The 25131-nt window shown below is 37.5% G+C and overlaps 1 protein-coding gene across 2 annotated transcripts in view; it reads left to right on the top strand.

Moving 5' to 3' along the window:
• Tango1 (transport and golgi organization 1) overlaps positions 1 to 25131 on the top strand; it is a 528108-nt gene that overhangs the window by 45316 nt on the left and 457661 nt on the right. For both annotated transcript variants that reach the window (XM_090376510.1, XM_090376509.1), the window contains exon 4: positions 6881 to 7139. In XM_090376510.1, the coding sequence (XP_090232636.1) occupies positions 6881 to 7139 (259 nt within the window). The remainder of the gene's footprint in view (positions 1 to 6880; positions 7140 to 25131) is intronic.

Raw genomic sequence — 25131 nt, 5'->3', positions numbered from 1 at the left:
GTTTCCAGTTTGAAAACAGTTATTAATCAGTCCAAACTAGATTTTGAACAGGCTAAGAGTAGAAAACTTGCTTCTTGCCCTAATGGTAGCCGAGCATTCTAGTCTCTTGCCAAAGCTATTGGCCGCAAATTTGCTTATCTCTGCTCCCACCTCTGTCAAAACCAAATGGTTCTGTTGTCACTTCAGCCAAGGATAAAGCTGACCTGCTAGCATTCCATTTTTCTTCCAACTCATGTATTAATGATCTTGGTAAAACACCTCCCACCATTCCCAACACACTCCATTCAATGCCTCTTGTGGTCTTCTGTCTGTTTGTTGTTTGTTATTTGGTTTTTAGGAGCATTAGCAACCCAGGTCATATTGCTCCGGGGATATGTGGTGGTCATTCCCTGACCTTTCCGCATCCTCCGTATTTGGTGGTCACAGGCCTGAACCCCGGTCTGATCAAGAAGCATGTGCTATGCATTGCTGCTCCTGCCCACCTGGGTACGGAGGCGCCCCGGGTCTTCCGTCAAAAGGATGTCAGAAGGATTTTGACGAATCTTGATACTAAGAAAACTCCAGGTCCTGTTGGTATTTCTCGACTTGTTCTCAAAACCTGTGCTCCTGAACTTACTCCTGTTCTTTTCTACCTTTTTTCACTTTCTTATTCCAAAGGTGTTTTTCCTTCTGTTTGGAAATTTGCTCATATCCAACCAGTTCCTAAAAAGGGTGACAAATCCCTACCATCCAATTATCGTCCCATTGCAATTACTTCTACTTTTTCTAAAGTAATGGAGAAATCAATTAACCGACAACTCTTAAACTACCTAGAAACCTTCTGTCTGCTCAAGTATGGATTCCGTCAGTGTCGATCCATTGGTGATATTACCCATTTATGGACAAATTCAATGGAAAAGTTCGATGAAACACAAGCAGTTGCTCTTCACATCTCAAAGGCTTTCGGTTGTGTTTGGCATAAAGGTCTTCTAAACAAGCTTCCATCTTATGGTTTTCCAACTTTTTTTTGTAATTAATTATCCAATATTCTCTCTGATCGCTCACTGAGAGTGATGGTAGATGGCTCTCTGTCTTCTAACTTCTCTACTAATGCTGGTGTCCCCCAAAGTTCAGTTCTTTCCCCCACTCTTTTCCTCTTATATATTAATGACTTTCCATTGACTGGAAATCCTATCCATAGTTTTGCCGATGGTAGCACATTGCATTCCACCTTCTATTTTGAGAAACCTTGTCCTGCTCAATCAGCTTCAACTTCTCGAATATCCGCTAACAATTCCTTAAATGCCAATCTCCAGGTAATTCTCCAGTCGGGCAAAGACAACTTAGTTGATTTCAATCCTTCTAAAACTCAGTCTTGTCTTATATCTCAGAAAAAGGATTCTTCTGCTCCTATGCTTATCTTTGGTGACACTCCGATTTCTAGGCAAGTTGATATATCTCTTTTGGGGATTAGCTTGACTTCTAATCTCTCTTGGCACAAGCACATTACAAATATCGCTTCCTGTGCATCTAAAAAACTTGGTTTTCTCTTTCGCTCTTGGCGTTACTTTTCTTCCAAATCACAAATCCGCCCTACCATGGAATATTGTTCGCAAATCTGCCCTACCATGGAATATTGTTCGCACATCTGGGGTGGTGTCCCCAAAACCTCTCTCAGGCTTCTAGATTCCATTCAGAAGAGGGCAGTTAGGTTAATTAATGACTCCTCTCTAACAGAGTCTCTCCACTTACTGTCTCATAGACGTACTGTTTCTGCTGTATCTGTAGAAAAGGCTGCATGCCTTTTCTACAGATACTTCCATGGGCACTGTTCTTCTGAATTGGCTTCTATAATTCCCACTCTCTCTTTCAAAACAGTCCGAACATGTGCCGCCACCAGCCAACACCCATTTACTGTCCAATTTCAAACTCACAGAACCAACTTTTCAACTTCCTCGTTCATTCATTCAACTGCCGTTTTCTGATTACAGAGAATTACAGAGTCTCTCCACTTACTGTCTCATAGACGTACTGTTTCTGCTGTATCTGTAGAAAAGGCTGCATGCCTTTTCTACAGATACTTCCATGGGCATTGTTCTTCTGAATTGGCTTCTATAATTCCCGCTCTCTCTTTCAAAACAGTCCGAACATGTGCCGCCACCAGCCAACACCCATTTACTGTCCAATTTCAAACTCACAGAACCAACTTTTCAACTTCCTCGTTCATTCATTCAACTGCCGTTTTCTGGAACAACCTTCTTTTGTATGTATTTCCTGAAAATTGCAGTCTACTGAAGTTCAAGTCTAATGTCAACAAATATCTTCTTTCGTCTTCTCAACCTACAACCCAAGCACGGTACTAAGTATTATAGGTTCTAATTCCTCTCATGTTTGGGGTTTTCATTAAAAAAAAAAAAAAAACTAGATAGCCAAACACATAGCACTGTACAATCAGTCCTCGTATAACACGTGTTTACCCACGAATTCGATCATACACGATTTATAAATAGGGGAACGATATCTTATATAACACGAACCGAATTTGCTTATGCACGATTCACCTTTGTGTTTACAAGAAATGGCAGTCGAACGCAGAATCACCCCAACTGAACGCAACACAATAGGAATGAAGAGAAGATTCTGAAAATGTATTTATGTTTTTTATATCAGTGAAGGGGAAACACATTTCACCATAATAACGTAAAAACCAACACAATTCCAGCAATCGGTATAATCGCAAATGCAATTAGATCGAGTTTACTACCAGTTTATAACAGATTCCACTAGCAGAAACGCAACTGGAAATTGTTTTTATTGTTTTATGGTAGTAACCCCTAGAAATGTGCTTTAGTAAAATGTGAGGTGTTAATAGTGTATCTCTGCCTTTACAGTGTTGTTTATTCAGTTGCTGCACGCGCGCAGCTTTGTTTATGTGTATCAAGCGTGCCTCCTTGTTTTGTAATTGTGCTTTATTCCCTAAAAATGAGTAAAATACTTAAAAGGTGTGAAAAGGAAGCGTCCTGGTGAAGATGCTGCAGATTCAGAGAATAAAAGAAAAGCAATATTGATAAACAGAGGTGGACTGGGTCAAAAATTCTTACCCGGGAAAATTTATAGTGGCCTCATACTATGGTTTATGGTCAAAATCACACCGGCCTCCGGGGTTTCTCCGGTAAGGCTTGTGGCCAGTCCGCCTCTGTTGATAGAGAAAAAATATGAAATTGTGAAAAACGCTTTGAGCAAAATGAAAGACCATGTGATATTGCACGTGCTACAGACCTAAATGTGGCTGTTTGTTTGTTATTTGGCTTTTAGGAGCATTAGCAACTAAGAATTCAGTAACACAAATGATGCTTCCATTTTAAATATGAAATACAGTAATGATCCAGCTGATTGGATCGTAACAGCTGATACAACTTATTATGCAGAAAATATTCCCTCCCGGAATATGGAATTGAATTTTCAACTTAAAGGTAGGCTGATTGACGATAAGATGAGGTACGCTTGAAAAGTTTTTCTTTAGAAAGTTACATAATGGGGAAACAATACCAAGAGACTGGATGATTTATTCCCCTTCTTCTGGTAAGATATATTGTTATGTCTGCAAGCTATTCAACAAAAATATTAATTCAATTGGTCATCAGTTTACAAACGGTTTCGATGACTGGAAGAATGCCACAGCCAGAATTACATCACATGAAAATTCCAAAGATCATATTGAAGCCATGTCAAATTTACTACAACATAAATGATATACACGAATAGATGCAGTGTTGCAAAAAGATAACAAGAGGTTGCACATGTAAAGAGAGTTGTTGCTGTTGTAAAATTTCTGGCTGAAAGTGGGTTAGCTTTTCGTGGCGATTCTAATAAACATAATTGTCCTACGAATGGCAGTTTTCTTGGGTACATTGATTTGTTATCCGAATTTGAACCTTTTCTTAGAGATCACATTCGAAAATATGGAAATCCTGGTAAAGGCAATGTTTCTTATCTATCATCAAATACATGTGATGAATTCATAAACATATTAGGATCTAAAGTGATGGATCAAATTATATCAGAAGTAAAAAAAAAGGCAGAATGCTGTGGAATCAGTCACGTTGATCAATTGACGGTAATATTATGCTACATTCTTAAAAATGCACACAGTATCGAAAGATTTCTCAAATTTGTCCCAATTGAAAAACATGATGGAAAATACTTATTTGATACCTTATGTGACACTCTCAAAAAAAATTACATAGACATAAAAGACTGCAGATCGCAATCATGTGATAATGCGAGCAACATGAGTGAGTTATACAATAATGTTCAAGCTAGGATTTGTGAAGTTAATAATTTAGCTGTATGGGTTCCTTGTGCTGCACATAGCTTGAATTTGATTGGTGTAGCTGCTGCAGAATGTTATAGTGATGCTTTGAACTATTTTGGAATTTTGCATAAAATTTATTCATTCTTTGCAGCTTCACCACAGAGATGGCTAAAGTTAAAACAACATATGAAGGAAAATACAAATATAGCTTGTCTGAAACTAGGGGGTCAGCTAGACATGATGCTGCTAAAGCATTTTATGATAATTATGACGGAATTCAGCAAGCATTAATAAGTATAATTGATTGTAAAAGACAACCACTAAGTGCTAAACATGAAGCAAAAGCTCTTGTTAAAAAATTTAAACATTTTGAAACATCTCTAATATATGTTATTTGGAAAGACATTCTTCAAAATACAATATTATAAATTACAGCTTTACAGCAGCGTGGCATTGAATTATGCACTGTTATAAACCGCTATGATCTTTTATCTTATTTAAAAAGTGCTCAAAATAAATTTTTTGAATTTGAAAATTCTGCCAAAGAATTTGCTCCAAAATCGGAATTTAAAATTTTCGAAAGACAACAGAAGCAAAAAATATTTCATAATGAAATAAATAGTGAAAATGACCAAACCACAAATCTGAATCCCTCAATTAAATTTCAAATTCAAGTGTTTTATCCAATTATAGATAGATTAAAAAAGGAGCTCGATCAAAGACTAGCTGCCTATAATTCTCTTTATGACAGATTTGACTTTCTTATTGATAAAGCAATGTCAGAAAGTGAAATTGTTTCCAAAGCAAAGACTCTAGTCCATATATATAAAATCAAGGTTTAGAAGATTCTTTTGTGGATGAATTTTTATTATTTTCAAAATTATTTCCAGAGTGCAAAGCAGTATCAGAATTATTGTCAGCACAAATTGAACGAAATCTGGTGACAAGCTTCCCGAATACAAATATTGCACTTCGAATTTACTTATCAATTTTGGGGATGAATGCAGAAGGTGAACGAGCATTTTCAACATTAAATCGTATAAAAAATCATTTGCAATCTGGATTATCTCAGTCAAAATTATCATCTTTATTAGTACTTTCTGTAGAAAGTGAAATATTAAAACAACTGCCCATTGACGAAATTATAAAAGAATTTGCAAATAAAAAATGCCATAAAGTAAATATACTTTAATAACCAATCTTGTATGTTGAATATGATTTTTATCTAACAAATATTTTATTTTTTTATTTTTTTTTTATTTGGTAGTTGTTGGCGCATCGGCTTCTGTGGCCATAATGCACCTCCCAAGGTTTTTGCAGTACTTTGATCCAAGCCCGAGGCGGGATTCGAACCCGCGACCTTTGGGTTGCTAGGCAGGTACTTTACCCACCCAGCTAGCCCAGTCGGCGTAACAAATATGATTGTTTCTTCTTTATTTTTGTTTTTTAGAAAATGTGATTCATGATTGTTTTATGTTTTCAAGAATTGTTGTTTAATAAACCTATTTCTATTTTTAAAAATTTCTATTTATAATTTTTGTGGATGAAAATATAAAATATCTTGATTTTGAAATTTTACTTTTCTTCTTACCAGTTCCTGCAAAATTTTTTGTTAGTCATGTTTTCGTAGCCTTAAAAGTTTCATAGGCACTAGGCACTGTGCCTAAAGTGCCGAATGGATAAGGCAGCCCTGATTACAGTATATGCAGTATATGCAGACCGTCCAGAGGGTGCAAGAGGTGCACTACAGCATGGCAGCAACGTTCAAGGGGCACCTGAAACTTATATACACATATGAAGAAAATTTTTAAAGGGGGGGGGTGTCGCCAAATTGCAGTTGGCACTGGGGCCCTATATTCCCTAGGAATTCTGCTGGTTATGGTTATTGGTTTTGATGTCTTTTTGATTCTTTAAATTAGGTATAGAGCTGATTATCAAGTAGAATAGTATTATTAAGTAGTACTTCTTGTTATTTCTGCATCCATTATTTAGCTGTGGTGCTCTAAGTTGGTCCTTATCTTCATTGTAACCCATCCTTGTAGTTGAATACTTGATCTTCAAATGGTTAAGCTTTAGATTAAAATTGGTATACCAAAGTTTTCAAGACATGAAAGTATGTGCTAATTTTAAATTTCATTCATCTCAACAAATTAGACATCAGTTGTGCTCTACTTTAACCAGGATAAAGAAAATGGATGCCTGTTTTCTTTACTGTTCAGTATCCCTGTTCAATCAGTTTGATGTGGATCCAGATCAGTGGCAATTGCAACTGAACTGTTATCGTCATGTTACTAGCTTACTTATTACTGTATAATTTATATTTGAGAAGCCTTCATTTTTATAAACCGTATTCTCCTGTTTAGTAATAAAAATGAATATATATATTTAATACAACTTACTTATATATATATATATATATATATATATATATATATGTGTGTGTGTGTGTATTTATTAAAACATTAACAATATGAAATATTCTGGCACTTCTCTTAACAGACTATTTTTATTTTTATCTGTTTAAATAATGAAATTATATTAGATAATCTAATTTTTACATTTCTATCATAATTTAATTTTCTTCAGGGAACAGAAAGAAAGAATGATAATCCTTCAACTAGTTCAAAAATAGAAAATCTACAGAATATGGAAGAAAGAAAGCAGAATGCTAAAGATGTGAATGGAGAACATTCTTTCTCAGATGCACATACTAAAGTGGAAAGCGACAGTAGTTTAAACGTTTTGAGTACTCCAGAATTAAAAAATGCTGATGAAAAGGAACAACATGAAGATATGAAAAATAAAATAGCAGATGACAGTGATGAGGATAAACATCTATCCCCAGGTAGAATTTTTATCTTATTTGAACCTTTTAAAAAGTTATTAATCTTTACCTGATGAATTATAGTCCAAAAGAATTTTTATAAGTGAGTTCATTCACTATACAGTTCCTTCCCCTCAGCAGTTGTTAATGAAAATATTATTATTATATTAGCTCTATAGTGCAAGAAAGCCTGAGGCTTTTGCTGCAACAGCCAAAAAAAAATTGCAAGTTACCCTGAGAGAGAAAGAAAGTAGTAGGGAATCACCAAGAAAGAGAAGAATGATGATATCTAGCTCAGGACCCTATATGTTGCAGAATAGCTAATGGATGATTGACTCACTTATAGAAATTCTCTCAACTGTAGTGTTATTGTTATATTTCTTCTAAGGCTATATGAGTTCTTATCTATTCAACTCTAATTTAATTAGTAGTAGTAATGGAGGCATGTGATGCAAGAAAGCAAGCGTATAAGCTTATGTAGCATCAACCAAAAAAAAAAACAATTTCACTCATCCATTCCCTCTAAAATTTTTGTAGTTAATCTGCTATCATCAATTCTGATTCTATAATTTATCAGCCACTTATCAAAATTTTGAATTCATAATTGAATGAATTCAGAATAATGTTTCCCTTTATAATTCATTGGTTGAACTAGTGTTAGCGCATCCATTATATATAGTAGTAGTTTTTTTTTTTTTTGGTAGTTGTTGGCACATCGGCTTCTGTGGCCATAATGCACCTTCCAAGGTTTTTGCAGTACTTTGACCCAAGCCCGAGGTGGGATTCGAACCCGCGACCTTTGAGTTGCTAGGCAGGCACTTTACCCACCCGGCTAGCCCGGTCGGCAAATAGTAGTAGTAGTCACTACCTTACAAATAGTAGTAGTAGTCACTACCCCCTGATCATGTGGAGTGAGTTACTGTGGTGTTCCTGTGTGTTGCTGGGTGATGATTTCACTGGCAGTCAACTTTAAATGGCATGGATTGTCAACTTTTGCATGCCTATTTACTAGGTACCATTGTGAGTCTGATAATTGTACCCCTCTCGGTCAGCTCAATTCTGTGTGCCATCACAAGAACAACTAACTTGTGTGGCTTATATTCCTCCCTTATATACCAAAGGTCGCGGGTTCGATTCCCGCCTCGGGCTTGGATCAAAGTACTGCAAAAACCTTGGGAGGTGCAATATGGCCACAGAAGCCGATGCGCCAACAACTACCAAATCAAAAAAAAAAAAAAAAAAATCAATCCCTTATATACCAATCTGAGTCGTGTTTATTTGGGAAGGCCAATGGGCTATGAAAATGTGTGCAAACAATCAGTACATTTGTATTTGTAGTTAGTAATCCAGTTATAGTGTAATTCTGTTATAGTGAATGCAATTTTTTTACAAATGTTTACCATAACAAAAATATTTTCAGATCTTGGATGATTTCCTTTAATAAATAGCACTCTGTAGGTCTCTTTTAGTTAAAAAAAGATTTAGTACATCATATTGTTTTCAAAATTCACTTATGTATGTAATGTATTTGTTTATACAAATACATTATGTGAAGAAAGAAACATTGTCTGCAAAAATTATGAAGGTTAATGTAGGAATGCAGAAAATCGGTCATGTCCAAAATATCATTTTGGCACTCATATTATAGTGAAACGAAAGTTGTGAAAGCTGTAGGTTCTAGTAGGAAAAGGGGAGATGTGGTAAGACAATTTGACATCTCAGACTACAGTATCCACATTCTTGAAGGATGATCAAAATAAAAATAAGAGAAGCAGGTATGGGCCCACAGTGAAAGAGGAGACAAGGCTTATTTTTATTGTTAGGAAATTTCAGATTTCACAAAAAGTCAGAATTTTCTCTGAATGCACAAAAATTAATGTGAAATGTTAATATATTATATTTTAAATTAGTAGGTAAAAAATAATGTTAAGTTATGTGTATATTACCGTATGTTTAAAATAAAATATGCTTTCAAAATAGCAATCTACATGCAAGTTTGTTTCTTTTTGTTGTATTCATTTTGTCATTTTATTTATTTATTTATTATTACTTTAAAAATGATTATCGAAGTGTAATAAAGGGAAAATTACTTCAGTACAACAAAATGCCCCCTCCCCTATTTCCCCAAGAAGTTAACTGGAATATAATTTTACTTAATTAAAAATTTTTTAATAGAATAAATTGCTTTGCTGCTAATTTTGTGTTAATTCTTTTTCGGTCAAGTAATAATCTAAAATTTTAAAAACCAGTACCAAGAGTTTTGTAGTTACTTCACTGAAGCCTCTGTCATTTTTTTTTAAGAAAGCAATATTTTCCACAGTAATGACCCATGTGATTCATTTTGAACCACCACAATCCTGCAGACCACTTGCCCCCCCCCCCACTTTTAGGTGGAATATTTAAGAAAAAATTTAGGTATGCCTAAATATACAGGCACTGCCCAAAGTTATGAATAGTGAACTTTTTTGAGATGTTATTATATTATTACATGATAAACAAAATCACTGAAAGTTGCCATGTTAATGTTGTTTACAGACAAAAATCGTAAAGTTCTTTACTATTCAGTGAATGGCATTAATTCAGCTGTATTGCATGATCTAAAAACTTGTTCTCCATCACTAATTATTAAGTGAATTGCTAATCTTGCTCATGAATGCCGGTGGACAGTCTCATGATCTTGTAATAAGTTTATCAGTTTGGTTCGAGCACAGTGAAACCTTTATTGTTGTTGTTATTTAGTTTTTAGGAGCATTAGCAACTAAGGCCATATTGCTCCGGGGATATGCAGTGGTCATTCCCTGACCTTTCCACCTCCTCCGTATTTGGTGGGCATGGGCTCGAACCCGGGTCTAATCAAGAAGCGAGTCCTATGCACTGCTGCTCCTGCCCACCTGGCTATGGAGGCGCCGAAACCTTTATGTGAAATCCTAAGATGAAATCTCCACCCTGAGTTTTCATGTGGTGCTTTGATGAATGGGCAATCTGAGAACTAAATTTGTCAATTTTCAATGTGGTTTTCTGGATTAGTCAACTTACTTTAAAAAAAAAATGTTACAATTTTGTTGCTGATTTCAGCTCATATAATTAAATACAAATGCTAATTAATTTACAAATTAAAAAATTATAAAAAATTGTTTGTCATTGAGTGAGTGCTAAAATTAGCATTAGCATTAGTAGAGGCATTTGATGCAAGAAAGCAAGCTTATGCAGCATCAGCCAAAAAAAAAAAAAAAAAAAACCACTTCCACTTCACCTCTCTGTTCATTCGAAATACCTGTCCAGCTGAGCCTTAAACTTATTTAGGCTGTCAACTTCCACGACAAGGGATGGAAGTCAGTTTCACCAACCAATCACCCGCTGGCTAAAGGCAAATTTCCGCACCTCTATCCTACATCTGTCTTTCCTCAATTTGAATTTATGCCCTCTCGGGTGATTATTCTGAGCAAGAGGAAGGATCCCATCAGCATTGAGCATGCTCAAACCATTCAAGGCTTTATACACCTCTATCAGATCACCTCGCTGGTGAGTAGTCTCCAGACCCTGTAATTTGCAAAACTCAAGCCTTTCTTCGTAAGAGCAACCCTTTGTTCCTTTCACTAATCTTGTTGCCCTTCTCTGTACTCGTTCCAGCAGCTCTACATCCTTCTTGAAATGAGGCTTCCAGACCTGTATACAGTACTCTAGGTGTGGCCTGACCATTGCCTTATACAAGGGAATAATCACCTCCTTATCCCTGCTAGAAAAATTCCTATATATCATTGAAAATACACCATGAGCAACTCTTGCAGCCCATCTGCACTCAGAGAACTTCATATCTGCCTGCACAACCACCCCCAGGTCCCTTTCATTCTCTACCACTGTTAGTGTAGTACCACAGAGTTGATACGTTGCTCTGGGGTTGCTGTTTCCCATATGTAGTACTTTACATTTGTCAATGTTAAACTTCATTTGCCACCTCTCAGCCCATCTGCTCAACCTTTCCAGATCCTGTTGCAGCAGCATAGTGTCAGTAGTGTCCTTGACAACCCTGCCAACCTTCGTATTGTCTGCAAACTTGGACATTAAGCTTGATAAACCATCATCAATATCATTTATAAATACAGAAAACAATAATGGACCCAACACTGAACCCTGAGGGACCTCACTAATAACATTAGTCCACGTAGAGCAGTGCCCATTGATTACCACTCTCTGCCATCTCCCACTCAACCATCCCTTTATCCATTGCAGCGATGTGCCCTTAATGCCATATTGTTACAATTTGTACAGCAGTCTTCCATGTGCAACAGTATTGAAAGCTTTTCTGAAATTCAAGTATATAATATCAAAATTATTTTTTGCATCCAGTTCCTTTGTGACCACATCATACAATTCAATTAAATTGGTCAGACAAGACTTCACCTTAACAAATCCATGTTGCGTCTGAACTATTACTGCAGTCTTGTCTAGGTGATCCTGCATCACTTCTTTAACCAGGTGCGCCTCCGTAGCCAGGTGGGCAGGAGCAGCAGTGTGTAGCACACGCTTCTTGATCAGACCAGGGTTCGAGCTGTGACCACCAAATACGGAGGATGTGGAAATGTCAGAAAATGACCACCGCATATCCCCGGAGTAATATGGCCTTAGTTGCTAATGCTCCTAAAAAAAAAAAAAATCTTTAACCAGTGACTCCATTATTTTCCCCAGAACTAACAGGTCTGTAATTATTTGTGTCACCTTTTGAACCCCCTATGTGAATTGGGAATGCATTTGCACATCTCCAGTCCATGAGGATCTCCCCTGAATCTAAGGATGCTCTCATAATTATGGCCAAGGGTTTCCTTACTTCCCTCGCTGCCTCCTTCAGTATAACTGGATAGATTCCATCTGTCCCGGGTCCCTCTTTTATGTTTAACTTCAACAATTTCTCCTCCACTTTGCTCTCTGTTATTACAAAATCATTTAGCTCCCTGTTAGAGTTTAGTAAACTTCTGTTGTTCCGTACCATATAGAATTTTTCATGTGTGAATGTAGATGCAAAATCTAATTCATCCTGTAGATGCAAAATCTAATTCATCTCCTTCCTTCTAGATTTTACATAAATAAAGAAGTCTTTGTTGTTTTTCTTTGCATCCTTTACCAAGGATTTCTCATAATTAGCCTTTGCTTGCCTAACCTCCTTTGTGACTTGATTACAGACTAGCTTATATCTGCCATAGGCTTCTGTGCTACCTGATAATTTATATGCATCCCACGCATTTTTCTTCTCTGCCGTAAGCCTCATTAGTTCATCTGACTTCCATTTAGGTCTAAATCTTGAACAGTATTTCTTAGTTTGTATGAAAAGTTGAGTAGCTTCCAAGATTAATTCCTTGAAGCCTTCCCAATTTAGAATTCGCCGTTTTTAACAACACAGTTGATCCCACTGTATAGAATTTAAAAACTGTCTGAGACCACTGTAGTCACATTTACGAAAGCAAAAACCCTTCCCCTTACCCCTGATGGTAGTTACATCTTTAAGTACATCCCACATCAGTACTCTATGATCACTGTCACTCTATTTCTCTACACAATTGTTCATTGTACTCATCAGAGTCATTAGGCCTATTACACACTCATACTCTCGTTTTCCATTTCCCAGTGTTTATGTCACACCAAACTGACTCAACATTGCACTGACCATCCATGTCAACTGAATGCACTTCCTTGGATTTTATGCCTTTTATGCTTCTAGACTTGACAACAAAATGCACATGGATTTCAAAACATTATTCAGAAATGAGCATAAAAATGGTTTAGCAATTGAAATGTGAGCTATAACCAGCCAACCTGGTTAGCTATTTTGACAGAGTTGCTTATGAGCTGGATGTAGAAAATAATTTCAACATTGTTTATTGCATTTCTGCAGAGCATTTGACTTGGTCCCACACGGGAGGTTACTATATTAGCTGGAACATGTTTGAATCACAGCGAAGATCCTTAAGTGGATCACATGAAGATGTAGGGTATGAAGCAGAATTGGGGGGGGGGAAGTGATTAATGGTTATTCTTCAGATTGGGCTATTGTAAGAATTGGGATTCCCAAGGATTGGTACTGGCTACTGTCGTTTTTGATTTTCTTAAATAATAAAGATGAAGAGATACAGGGCATGATGCCAAAATTTGCAGATGATGTCAAGATTGGTAGATGGTTAATGATCGATGCCAAGGAGCACTTCTACATAAAGACTTAGATATATTTCAGGGACGGTCAGAAAAGTGGTAACTATGTTTTAATGCAGCAAAATGTAGGGTCTTACTTGAGGAATATCAACTTCAAAATCACATTCACTTGGTGAGATTGAATTAAAAACAACAGACAAAACTTGGAATACTGTGTATGGAGACTGCTCCTAAAGATAAACATTGACATCTTGAAAGTATTCAAAAACAGGCAATGCATCTGTAAGATTGGCAAAAGGCACCCATATGAGCATATTCTTCAAATACAGGTAGCCCCATTTATGATAGGGTTCCATTCCTGAAGGAATTGTTGCAAAAAATAATCTGTGTAAAAAGAACCTAATTATATAATGTTCTTGTTTATACTCCAGCATGACTACCAGGTCAGTGGAGTTTACAATAAATCATCAATACAAATGTTAATCGTATTTAGCAGTCATGAGCTTGAACCCCTGTCCACTCAAAGAGAGTGTGCTACTGCACTCACGCTCCTCATGTAAGTCAATGAGTTATGTTTCAGACCTCTCTCAAAATTGACATAAGTAATATAATATTATTATATTTAAAGCTCTAAAATGGATGCTATGAATGTAAAAACAGTATTTTTATTTTTTTTTTAATATAAATCAATTAAATGTAATACAGTACAAAATAACCAAACTAAATTTAATTTTGAATATTTACTTTGATACGTTCGAAGCCCAGACCGAAAGTTTTGGTAAGTGCCACTGTAAGGCCACTGCATTGATCTCTTTTGACAGTGGCATAATTTTACTTCTCTGATGAAGCCCCTGGTTGAGGATCCTCCCTTTTTTTCAAGAAAGCATGCAGTGTTGACTGTAAGATTTCCTCTTTCTTTCTTTCTTTGAGAATCTCAGAATAAGGTCTAATGGATAAAATTATGCTCCATTTCACTTTCGCACTTCACTCCCAGTCATGGTCACTCTCACAGAGCTCATCAGTGCAGGTCTTCTTGGCTGAAAGGATGCACTGTAGATCGCTTTTATTCAAAGATTTTAGAGGAGGCTTTTCATCTTTTTTCTTTCTCCTCCTCCTCCTCCTCCTGTTGGCTTAGTTCTTTAGCCAATTCTTTCACATCTTCATTGGAAAGCTGGTGTCCGTGGCTATCCAACAGTTCTGTTACACCTTCAGCTGTAACCTTGTCCAATCCTGCCTCTTGCACCAGCCTGCTAACATCTTCAACAATGTTCTTGACTGGCTCTAATCCTGTGAAGTCATTCATAAATTGTGGGTGAAGTTTGTGCCACACTCCATTTAAACTTTTAACTGACACTTCCTCCCAAGTTGCATTGATGTTATTAATGCCCTTCAAAATGTCGAATGAGCACCAATAACCTGTGATAGTTTTGTATGACTTGTCCAAAACTGTCATCATTTCCATGAAAGTTTGGTGGAGGTAATAGGCTTTAAAGGTTGCTATCACCCCCTGGTCAGTTGGTTGCAAAACTGAAGTCGTGTTTGATAGCATAAACAACATCGAGGTCCAGAGATGTTTCCACTTCAGCAAGGTTTTTTGGATGGCCGGGGACATTGTCCAAGAGAAGCGCATCCTACATAGTGGCTTACGATTGTTTGTACAGTTGCGAATCCTTCGATATAAAATGATTATTCAAGGTTTTTTGGATGGCCGGGGACATTGTCCAAGAGAAGAAGAGCCTTGGCTGGTAACTCATTCTTTTGACAAAGATGGAGAACAATAGGGCAAAAATAGTTTGTGTACCAATCCAATTTTGCTGCTAGCTTCTGTATTGTCGATCGTATCTTCGGTTTATTGTGATTAAACGGGTTCTAATTTTGAGTGATTTGACTATCACTTAGGTGTTATTAATAGTTTCAAGGTGAAATATTACTTAGCTTTTGTGACACAGATACAGTTATCTGGTTAAGTGAGTGTGGTTTACCAAATCGGCAGAGCCAATATGGCTGCCATGTAGTAACGATCGTCGTCGGCGGATCCGTAGTTTTGGCGGGAAACGTAAATCAGGTTTCTTATTTTTTTTTGCTGATAGATCAAGAAAGTTACTGTAAGTACAAATAATATTGTTGCTTTGAACCTAAAAGGAACAGTTCAAGAACACAGGATTTAGAAGTTGGAATTATTGAAATACTGTAGTTGTTTTTACTAATACATTTGGAAGTTGCTTATTTAATACTACTAATATTAATCTATTTGTGAGTTTTTGATATTAAAGAATTATGGAAGATAGAAATCCTAATGGTAAACGATCTTTAGGACAGATCCAGCGGGAAGGGAGAGGATACTTCACCTCTACTCCCACCTAAAATTCCTCAATCTCATGGCGATATACGAAGTTTAGGTGAGTTTGTATATTCTAAAAGTATTGGTCACGAGCAGTTAAGACCCGCGGCTCAGTTAGTACAAGAGCAGAGCACAGGTGGTGAGTTAATTGAAGTGGAGGGGATTGGGTCTATTCCCACCCCTATTTTGAATATTGATTCAAGTACAATGACTGATGAATGTGAAAATTATGGAAGTACAATAACTGATGAGTGTGATAATATTCAAGATGCGTCCTCTGTATATGTGGTCATTTGTAAAATGCGAAAAGATATCACAAGTTTTCTTTTCGGAGAGGCTAATAAGGTGACTAAAAAAATGGGGATATCATTATGGACAAATGATGTAATTTGGAGACTGTAACAACTGCACTATTGATAGAAAATGAGAGATTAAAAGCCATTAATGAGGAAATTGATAAAAGAGCCCAATTGCTACAAACAGTTTTAGACTTGATCTGTGGTCTCTGGTAAACACATTGAACAGGATGAAGGGAAGAACATACCAAAGTCAGATGTAGATAGATGAGTTTCTGACGGATAGGTTACATACACAAGAGCCTGTGTGTACCTACGCTGATACTGTGAGGGGTACTGTTGAGAAGGGTGTTTCTTCTAGTGATGTTATTAAATCATCTAATAATGTTCTAATAATTAGAGCTTCAGATACTAGTGACTTGAAAACAAGTTCTGATGTGAAAAATGTAGTTACTACAACTCTTAAAAATGATTTGAAGAATGTAAAAGTGAAATCTTTGCGACTTGTTCGTAATTGAGGAGTAGTTGTGGAAACAGCTACGAAATCAGATTTGGACTGCTTAACTTCTACGGCGGCGTTTTCCGAAGCTGGAGTGATCACTGGCGTTCCTCGTAAAGGTAATCCGTCAGTCATAATTTATGATGTCCCACGGGATCTTACCAAGGACGATATTGTGGATAATCTTTATAACAAGAACTTGATAGATTACGGTTTCACATTGGAAGAAGTGAAGCAACAAACAATTTTTCGTTTTACTACTCCAGCCAGGTTGTCATCGCTGGTTCATTGAGTTTTTAGCTTCTCACCTAAAATTTATAAATATGTATCCTCACTGGACAGGCTGTTTTTGACTTGGAGTTCTCATAAGCACCGTTCTTATACGATAGTCACTAAATGTTTTCTGTGTCTTGGGTATGGACATACTACCCAATATTGTTCGCATGAGTCCCCGTCTTGTGGACATTGTGCTCGAAGTGGGCACATATTTAATGAGTGTCCATTTAAGGAAGAGCCACCTAGTTGTGTCAACTGTAAGAGACGTAGGAAGGAATATCAGCACTCGGTTAGGAACGGCACAATGTCCCGAGTTCTTACAGGCATTACAGACGGCACGATTAAGGACCGCCAATGAATAATAGTTATAATACAAGTTTTATTCCCGGAGATGGAGCTGTTATTGGAGATAATGATGTTCTTGCTGATTCTCCTGCATCTTTGCTTGTCAGTATTAGGATTATGCAGATTAACGGTCAGCGTTCTAGAGCAGTATCAGATGAAATTCGAGTGTCTGCTGAGCAAAATGCTATGATATTATTGCAATTCAAGAGCCTCATACTGTTAAAGTGCAACCTGGATATACTCCAAAGGTAACGGGATTTCCACTCACTGCCCGTATAATTCAACCGATCTCTGAGGAACTTGAAACATGTATTGTGGTGTTAAATAATCAGCTTGATATCACTATAATCAATGGTTTATGCAATAGAACGGCTACTTGTATTTTGGTTACATATTTGAATTTTGAATTTTTATTTAATTTCTCTATATTGTCCTCCCTCAGAAGATTTTAATTTATCCTTGAATTATCTAGAAACAACTTTAAATTTCTTGGGTCCACAGAATGTCTTAATAACTTCTGATGTAAATGCTAAATCTCCACTCTGGTTCAGTAATGGAAGCGATCGTCGTGGTGATATGTTGGAGGAATTTATTATTAATAGCAGCTTAAATGTAATAAACCTACCTCAAGTAGTAACGGCCCCGGGTGCCAAGCGTATTTCGAGGCCAAGCTATATTCTTGCGATTCATAAAGTGCTCTTGATAAGCGACTGAAATTATATTTTACGTTCACATTTCTTTCAGCAGTCTTACTTTAAAAACAGTTCTATACTTGAAAAGTAACAAGTAGAACACAGAAAGGAAATACACCTTTCTTTACATTTTCCTCTATTTATATTTTTACTAATTAACTAACACTTCAACCGCTTGGCCTCTGAGCGGCACTGCTCCTGCCTCCCCGTGGCGGGGCCGGTAACCTGGGGGAAAAGTTATCCTCCAGGGTGAAAAGGAGTAACAATGGATATAAATGACTATCCACCACTAGAGCCTTCAAATTCAAGGCCAGACAAACCAAATGATGATGACCTGAACCAACCAAAAAGGCTCCGAAGGGAAGTGCAGTGCAGTGAGATGCCAAACTTCTTTGTAATACATTCATTCTCCAACCAGCTTGTCGGCAAATTATGACCATTTGTCATCCAAAGATTTTTGGAATCCATTGCTGGTACACCGAAAATGGTTAAACGACTGCAATCCAGAGACCTCCTAATCGAAACAGCCTCCTCAAAACATTCAGAGTGGCTGCTTAAAACAACAACTTTTGCTGGGCTACTGGTATCTATCACTCCCCACAATACGTTAAACTCGTCAAAAGGTGTCATCACAGAGTGGGACCTGATTACAGTATCTGAAGAGGAATCAGTGCAGGAACTCGGCAATCAAAAAGTAATTAGTGCAAAACGTATAAAGACCAAAAAAGATGGAAATCTTGTTCCAACCCGATCCATAATTTTAACATTCAGCACCCCAGATTTACCATCCTCAGTAAAAGCTGGCTATTTAAACTGCCGAATACGGCCTTACATACCTAATCCCCTACATTGCTTTAAATGCCAAAAATATGGACACTCGCAACAAGCATGTAGAGGTGATACCATTTGTCCAATTTGTGGTTCCAAGGAGCATACACAAACAGACTGTTCAGCCTCAAGTTCCATTTGCCCCAACTGCAAAGAAAGTCACCCAGCCTTTTCCAAATCTTGTGAAATGTGGAAAACAGGGAAGAAAATCCAAAAATATAAAATAGAGCACAAAGTTAACTACCCCGAGGCACGCAGACAGGTTATGTCGACCATGCCCAGTCGTTCATATGCATCTCACACTCGAAGCTTTAATTCAATAGCAGCTCAAACAGATGTATCAATACGTCCCTGCACATCTCTAGCTAACTGGGTTAAAAACACATTATCAAACTCTGTAAAAGACTCACATCAAATTAAAATCAGTGAATCGACCAACAGTCCAATCAGTATCCCAATTGAGACTCGGACAGTCTGGCATGACAAAGAAAAACTAAAAACTACTAAACACAACAATAAACCTGAATCATCCACTAGTAGTATGGAAGTAGATGTAAACCCAGATCATGAAGAACCATTACTAGAACTTCACGCAAACGATACTATGGATACCGGACGCCCTGCCTTCCTGAAAAAAATCCTCCTCAAACAAAAAACAGTCAGATGAATCATCCTTAACTAAACCAAAATGAACCACAGCATCTTACAATGGAATTGCAGATGCTTTCGTTCCAACACAGACGATATTCAATACCTAATTAACCAATATTCTCCGGTTGCCTTTTGTTTACAGGAAACTTACCTAACCACACAAATTTCTCCTTCGATAAAGAACTATTGCATTTATCGAAGAGATCGAAATACCACTAGCGCTGCCCATGGTGGTGTGGCAATCCTAGTAAATTCAAAGATCCCAACTAAACATATCCCACTCCAAACTAAAATAGAAGCTGTTGCTGTTCGTATAATTCTCCATAGTGCAATAACACTAGTCTCAATATACCTACCACCAAACTGTACTAACTCTTTAAAAGATCTTGAAGACCTCTTTATACAGATACCTCCACCTCTCTGTATATTAGGGGACTTTAACGGGCACCACCCATTATGGGGCTCTCCTAAATTGGATAGACGAGGCCGACTAATTGAAAGTTTTTTGGAGGCACTAAATCTCACTATACTCAATACAGGTGCACCGACACACGTACAGCTTCCAACAGGACACACCTCAGCAATAGATCTCTCAATTTGTTCACCAGTACTAGTCCCAGCCATAGAGTGGTATGTAATAAACGATCCCATGGGCAGTGACCACTTCCCAATAGTATGCAACTTTCTGAAAGCAAAGACTCCTTCAATTCAACCCTGCAGAAAGTGGAAATTTGTCCGAGCAGACTGGGCAAAATTTCAATCATCAATTGACCTTGATGAGGAAAAAATCCACCTCCAGCACATTGATAATGTGACAGATTACATCACGTCGCATCTTCTAAATTGGCTAAAGACACAATACCACTATCAGTCCGCCGGGCCGAAAGCATCATAATTACTGGTGGAATGACAAATGCACCACAGCAAAGAGAGCAAAAAATAAAGCCTGGAATTTGTTTCAGAAATGTCCGAGCACAGTCAATCTCATTAATTATAAGAAATTAAGGGCAAAAGCACGCTTCATACAAAAGCAAGCAAAGAAAGAATCCTGGACACGTTTTACATCCAGTTTTCACAGAAATACTGATCCCAAAATAATATGGAAAAAAATTAGACAGCTGTCTGGTAAGTTTCCTACCATACCTTCTCCAATCCTCTCCTGGAATGGGAAAGATCTCTCTAATCCTGTAGATATAGCTAAAGCTTTAGGCAATACTTTTGCAGAAATCTCAGCAATGTCAGCCTATACTACCTCATTCCAAAGAATTAAAAACACTAAAGAAAAGCATGCTATTCATTTTCAAACTGCCCGTCTTCTCCCATATAACAAACCTCTGCAATATTCTGAACTTTTACATGTATTAGAACAGCTCCAATGGTGCTGCTGGGCCAGATGGGATTTATTATGTCATGCTACAACATCTTGATGACAAAGCTTTGCGCTTGCTGCTGGTTTTTTACAATCGCATATTTTTAGAAAATGTTTTTCCAGCTTCTTGGCATCACTCTACAATTTTGGCATTCCTGAAGCCTGGAAAAGATCCATCCAACCCGAATAGCTATAGACCCATATCTCTCTCAAGCTGCCTCAGTAAAATCCTTGAGAAAATTATCCTCAGAAGACTCGTCTGGATCATTGAGTCGGAACAGCTAATGAGCCATAGTCAATATGGCTTTCGTCAAAACAGGCCATGCTTAGATCTTATAGTCAAGGCCGAATTTGCCATCCGTAATGCTTTTGTCAAACATGAACATCTAGTTTTTTTTTTTTTTTTTTTTTGGTAGTTGTTGGCGCATCGGCTTCTGTGGCCATAGTGCACCTCCCAAGGTTTTTGCAGTACTTTGATCCAAGCCCGAGGCGGGATTCGAACCCGCGACCTTTGGGTTGCCAGGTAGGCACTTTACCCACCTGGCTAGCCCGGTCGGCTGAACATCTAGTAATGGTTTCAATAGACATAGAGAAGGCTTTTGATACCACCTGGCGGTATGGTATACTTAGTGATCTTTACCTTCTCGGAATACGAGGCAACCTTCCTATATTCGTTCAGAACTTTCTACATACTAGATCAGGCGCCTCCGTAGCCAGGTGGGAAGGAGCAGCAGTGCGTAGCACACGCTTCTTGATTAGACCGGGGTTCGAGCCCGTCACCACCAAATACGGAGGATGCGGAAAGGTCAGGGAATGACCACCGCATATCCCGGAGCAATATGGCCTTAGTTGCTAATGCTCCTAAAAACCAAACAACAAACAACAACATACTAGATCATTTCAAGTTCGATACCAACATGTCCTTTCCCCAACTTTCATCCAGGAAGAAGGTGTTCCACAGGGATCAGTACTAAGTGCCACTCTTTTTGCTCAGAGAATAGATTCTTTCACTAAGCAACTTCCAAATACAGTTTGCAGATGACCTTTCCATCTCCTGTCATTCTCAAAACATGAGGTCTATTGAAAGACAGCTTCAGATATCACTTAATAAAATTCAACAGTGGGCGAGCCTCAACGGTTATTGGCTCTCGCAGCAGAAAACAGTTGCTATCCATTTCTGTAGACAACGCAAACTTCATCCAGATCCTGAACTTCAAATTTCTAACGTCTTTGTCCCGGTCACTAGCAACATCCGATTTCTAGGATTAACCCTTGACAATGAGTTAAATTTCCTAGATCATATTAAAAATGTACGGACTTCATGTCTAAAAAAGTTAAACATACTCAGAGCTTTATCTGCCCAAACATGGGGTGCAGATCATACCTCCCTCCCTTCTTCGGTTATACAGGGCATTAATCAGATCCCGTCTCAATTATGGTGCTCCAATCTATGATTCTGCCAGAAAGAGTGCATTACGCTAGCTTGATCCCATTCAGCACAGTGCTTTGAGAATTGCAATTGGTGCATTCAGAACATCGCCAGCACATAGTCTCTACATTGATGCTCATGAGCCCCCACTAACTTTATGCAGGAAAACACTGTTACTGAAATATGCTGTCAAGATACAAAGTTGTGCCTCTCATCCCGTTCAGTCATACCTTTTTAACCCACCATTAGAAATCCTATACAGAAACAAGCCTAGCATAGTAAAACCAGCTGGTCTTCGCCTTCTTGAACTGGTGCAAGTTTGGAATATTTCCACCCATTCCGTAAAGCAGGTAGCAACTTATACTCAACCTCCATGGACTCCTCCTCCTCTTCCAATCTGTGACACTTACCTCTGTCAATGGAGAAAGAATTCTTTGCAAGCATCAAATGTCAACCAAATTCATGCAGTTCACACTCAAAGATATTCTGGTTTCTCCCCAATTTATACAGATGGCTGTAAATCTAATTCAAATGTTGGAGCAGCTGCAGTGTTTCCAAATACAATTGTATCAGCTTCCCTTCCATCAGAATTTAGTATATTTTCTGCTGAATTATACGCAATAAAACTAGCTTTAGAAAATCTCTATTCTTACTGTTCCTTAAAATCTGTTATTTTCACATGATTCCTTCAGCTCAATCATGTCGTTATGTAATTCCTCAGATAAAGTTCACCCTGTTCTAGATGAAATCAGAAGCTTATTACTGCAAATTAAAGAACGCAATCAACAGGTCACTATTTGCTGGATTCCAGCACATTCCGGTATTTTAGGCAATGAACTGGCCGATAAAGCTGCAAAAAATCCAACTACCTTAGATTTAACCAACATCCCTGTTCCGGCATCAGATTATGCACTAACAGTTCATGCTGCTTGCCTATCACAATGGACAGCACTCTGGCACTCTCAGCCTAATAATAAACTCTTTCAGTTTAAACAAGACCCGAAAATTTGACGCTCCAGTGTCCGTACATCGAGACGAGAAGAAGTAGTCCTCTCAAAGGCAAGAATAGGACATCTGACCCACCTTCATTTACTGACAGGAGATGATCCACCACAATGTACACATTGTTCTAACAATTTGACTGTAAAACATATTCTTATTGGCTGTCTCTATTATAAACAAGCCAGAACTTCATCCTTGATCTCACTGGTTAATCTTCATAAACCAATAACTCTTGAAAATCTGATTGGTGATAAGGCAAATATTTCTGAATTTTTTGACTTTCTCAGGCAAACTGGGCTTTTTAATTATTTCTGATTTCAGATTTTCTTCTGATTTATGGAAAACTCATGTTTTAATATAATAAGTGAATAGGCACGTTATAGCCTTAGCAGCTTATGTGCCATTAAGCCTCTATAACAACAACAATCAAGTAGTAACAATCTTTTCCAGCTTTGTTGGAGAATCAAATATTGATGTGTCATTAACTAATTTTCATTTTAAAGCAGTTGTTCTTGATTGGGTGGTGATTACTGATTGGACAACAAGTGATCATCAGGTTCTATTTTTTGTTGTTACTGATTTTTCTAAACCGGGAGTCAATTTTTACTATAGCCAGCTTTAGTCAGATTTTCCATAAATCATATAAACTGGGAATTATTTGACTCCTCCATTTCGGCAGATTTCCCTGAACAAGACTTTTCGTCTCTTCACTCTTTTACAGCTACTGGAATTGCTGCCTTATTATGCTAGTCATTACTTAAGGCCTCATAAATATCGGCCAGCAAAAAAAAGATTAGTTTAAATCTTTAAGGAAAAAAGGTACATCAAGCCCGTCAAAAATATCAGCGTCGACGTAGGGATTGGCACTCTGATGAAGTAGGTTATTTTTACTCTCAATATATTTCACTCAAACAACGTTATGTAAAGGCTATTGCCACACGTAAGCGGGAAACATGGAAGGAGTTTGTTCATAGTGCTGGTAATGATAATCCTTGGGTTCTTATTTATAAGATAGCTCGTAATAAGATTCACTCTTTAGATGTATACAGCACTGTGAAAGAAGATTTCCTGGAGACTACTGATTGAATGAATACAGTTAATGTTATTCTTGACAGACTATTCCCGGTGGATGATCGAACAACTGATTCTGTTGTACATTTAAATATTCGAGTTGCAAATTCGCTTTTTACCACCAATATTCAGACAGAAGAATTTACCATTGATGAGTTAACCTCTGTTGCTAAAAAGATTAATATTAAGAAATGTCCAGGGATAGACCTGGCTGAAAATACATTTATTTTGCGATTTTTCAAATTGCGTCCACAAGTACTGCTTTTACTTTTTAACAAATGTCTTCAAGAAGATCTCTTTCCTGATATGTGGAAAATTGCGCTTTTAAAACAGATTAAAAAACCAGATAAACCAGCATTAAATCTTAGATCTTATAGGCCTATTGCACTTTTGCCAAATCTTGGGAAGTTGCCAGAGTGTCTAATGACTCTGCGTGTTACTGATCTTCTTCAGTCGAAAAATATGGTGTCCTCTAATCAATACGGGTTCTGTGTAGGGAAGTCCTGTGAAGATGCACTTGTTGAATTTGCTGGCAGCATTGAGAGTTCAACATCAAAGTACACGTTAGCTACCTTTGTTGATTTCGAGGCCGCTTTTGACTCTCTATGGTGGCAGAGTGCTCTCGAACGGTTACGATCAGCTGGATGCTCTCAGCAACTATACCACCTGTTCACAAGCTATTTCAGTAATCGTCACATTTTAGTGAAATCTAAATTTCAGGAGGTGTCTAGAGAAGTTTCACGAGGGTGTCCCCAGGGGTCTATCTTAGGGCCTCTTATATGGAATATGGTATTACAGGATTGGATTTCCCTTAGTTTCGGTAGTACTAAAATCATTGCTTATGCCGACGATCTTACTATCTTAATTCATGATCTGCTATCAACAGTAATGCCAATGATGTCTTACAAAATTTATTTCAATGGACAATGGATAATAAATTAACAATAAGTTCATCTAAGACTAAAATGATGATCTTTGGATCACATTTAAACCCTCAACGACCCCCTTTAGTGAAGATTAATAATAACAGGATTCCACTTGTCTCCGAAACTAAATTACTTGGGATTACAATA

The sequence above is a fragment of the Mastigoproctus giganteus genome, chromosome 6 (genome assembly GCF_048544385.1).
Source record: "Mastigoproctus giganteus isolate SK-2022 chromosome 6, ASM4854438v1, whole genome shotgun sequence".
Lineage (NCBI taxonomy): Eukaryota > Metazoa > Arthropoda > Arachnida > Uropygi > Thelyphonidae > Mastigoproctus > Mastigoproctus giganteus.
Note: the sequence above shows the minus strand (reverse complement) of the source record. Positions and strands in the feature narration are given on the sequence as shown.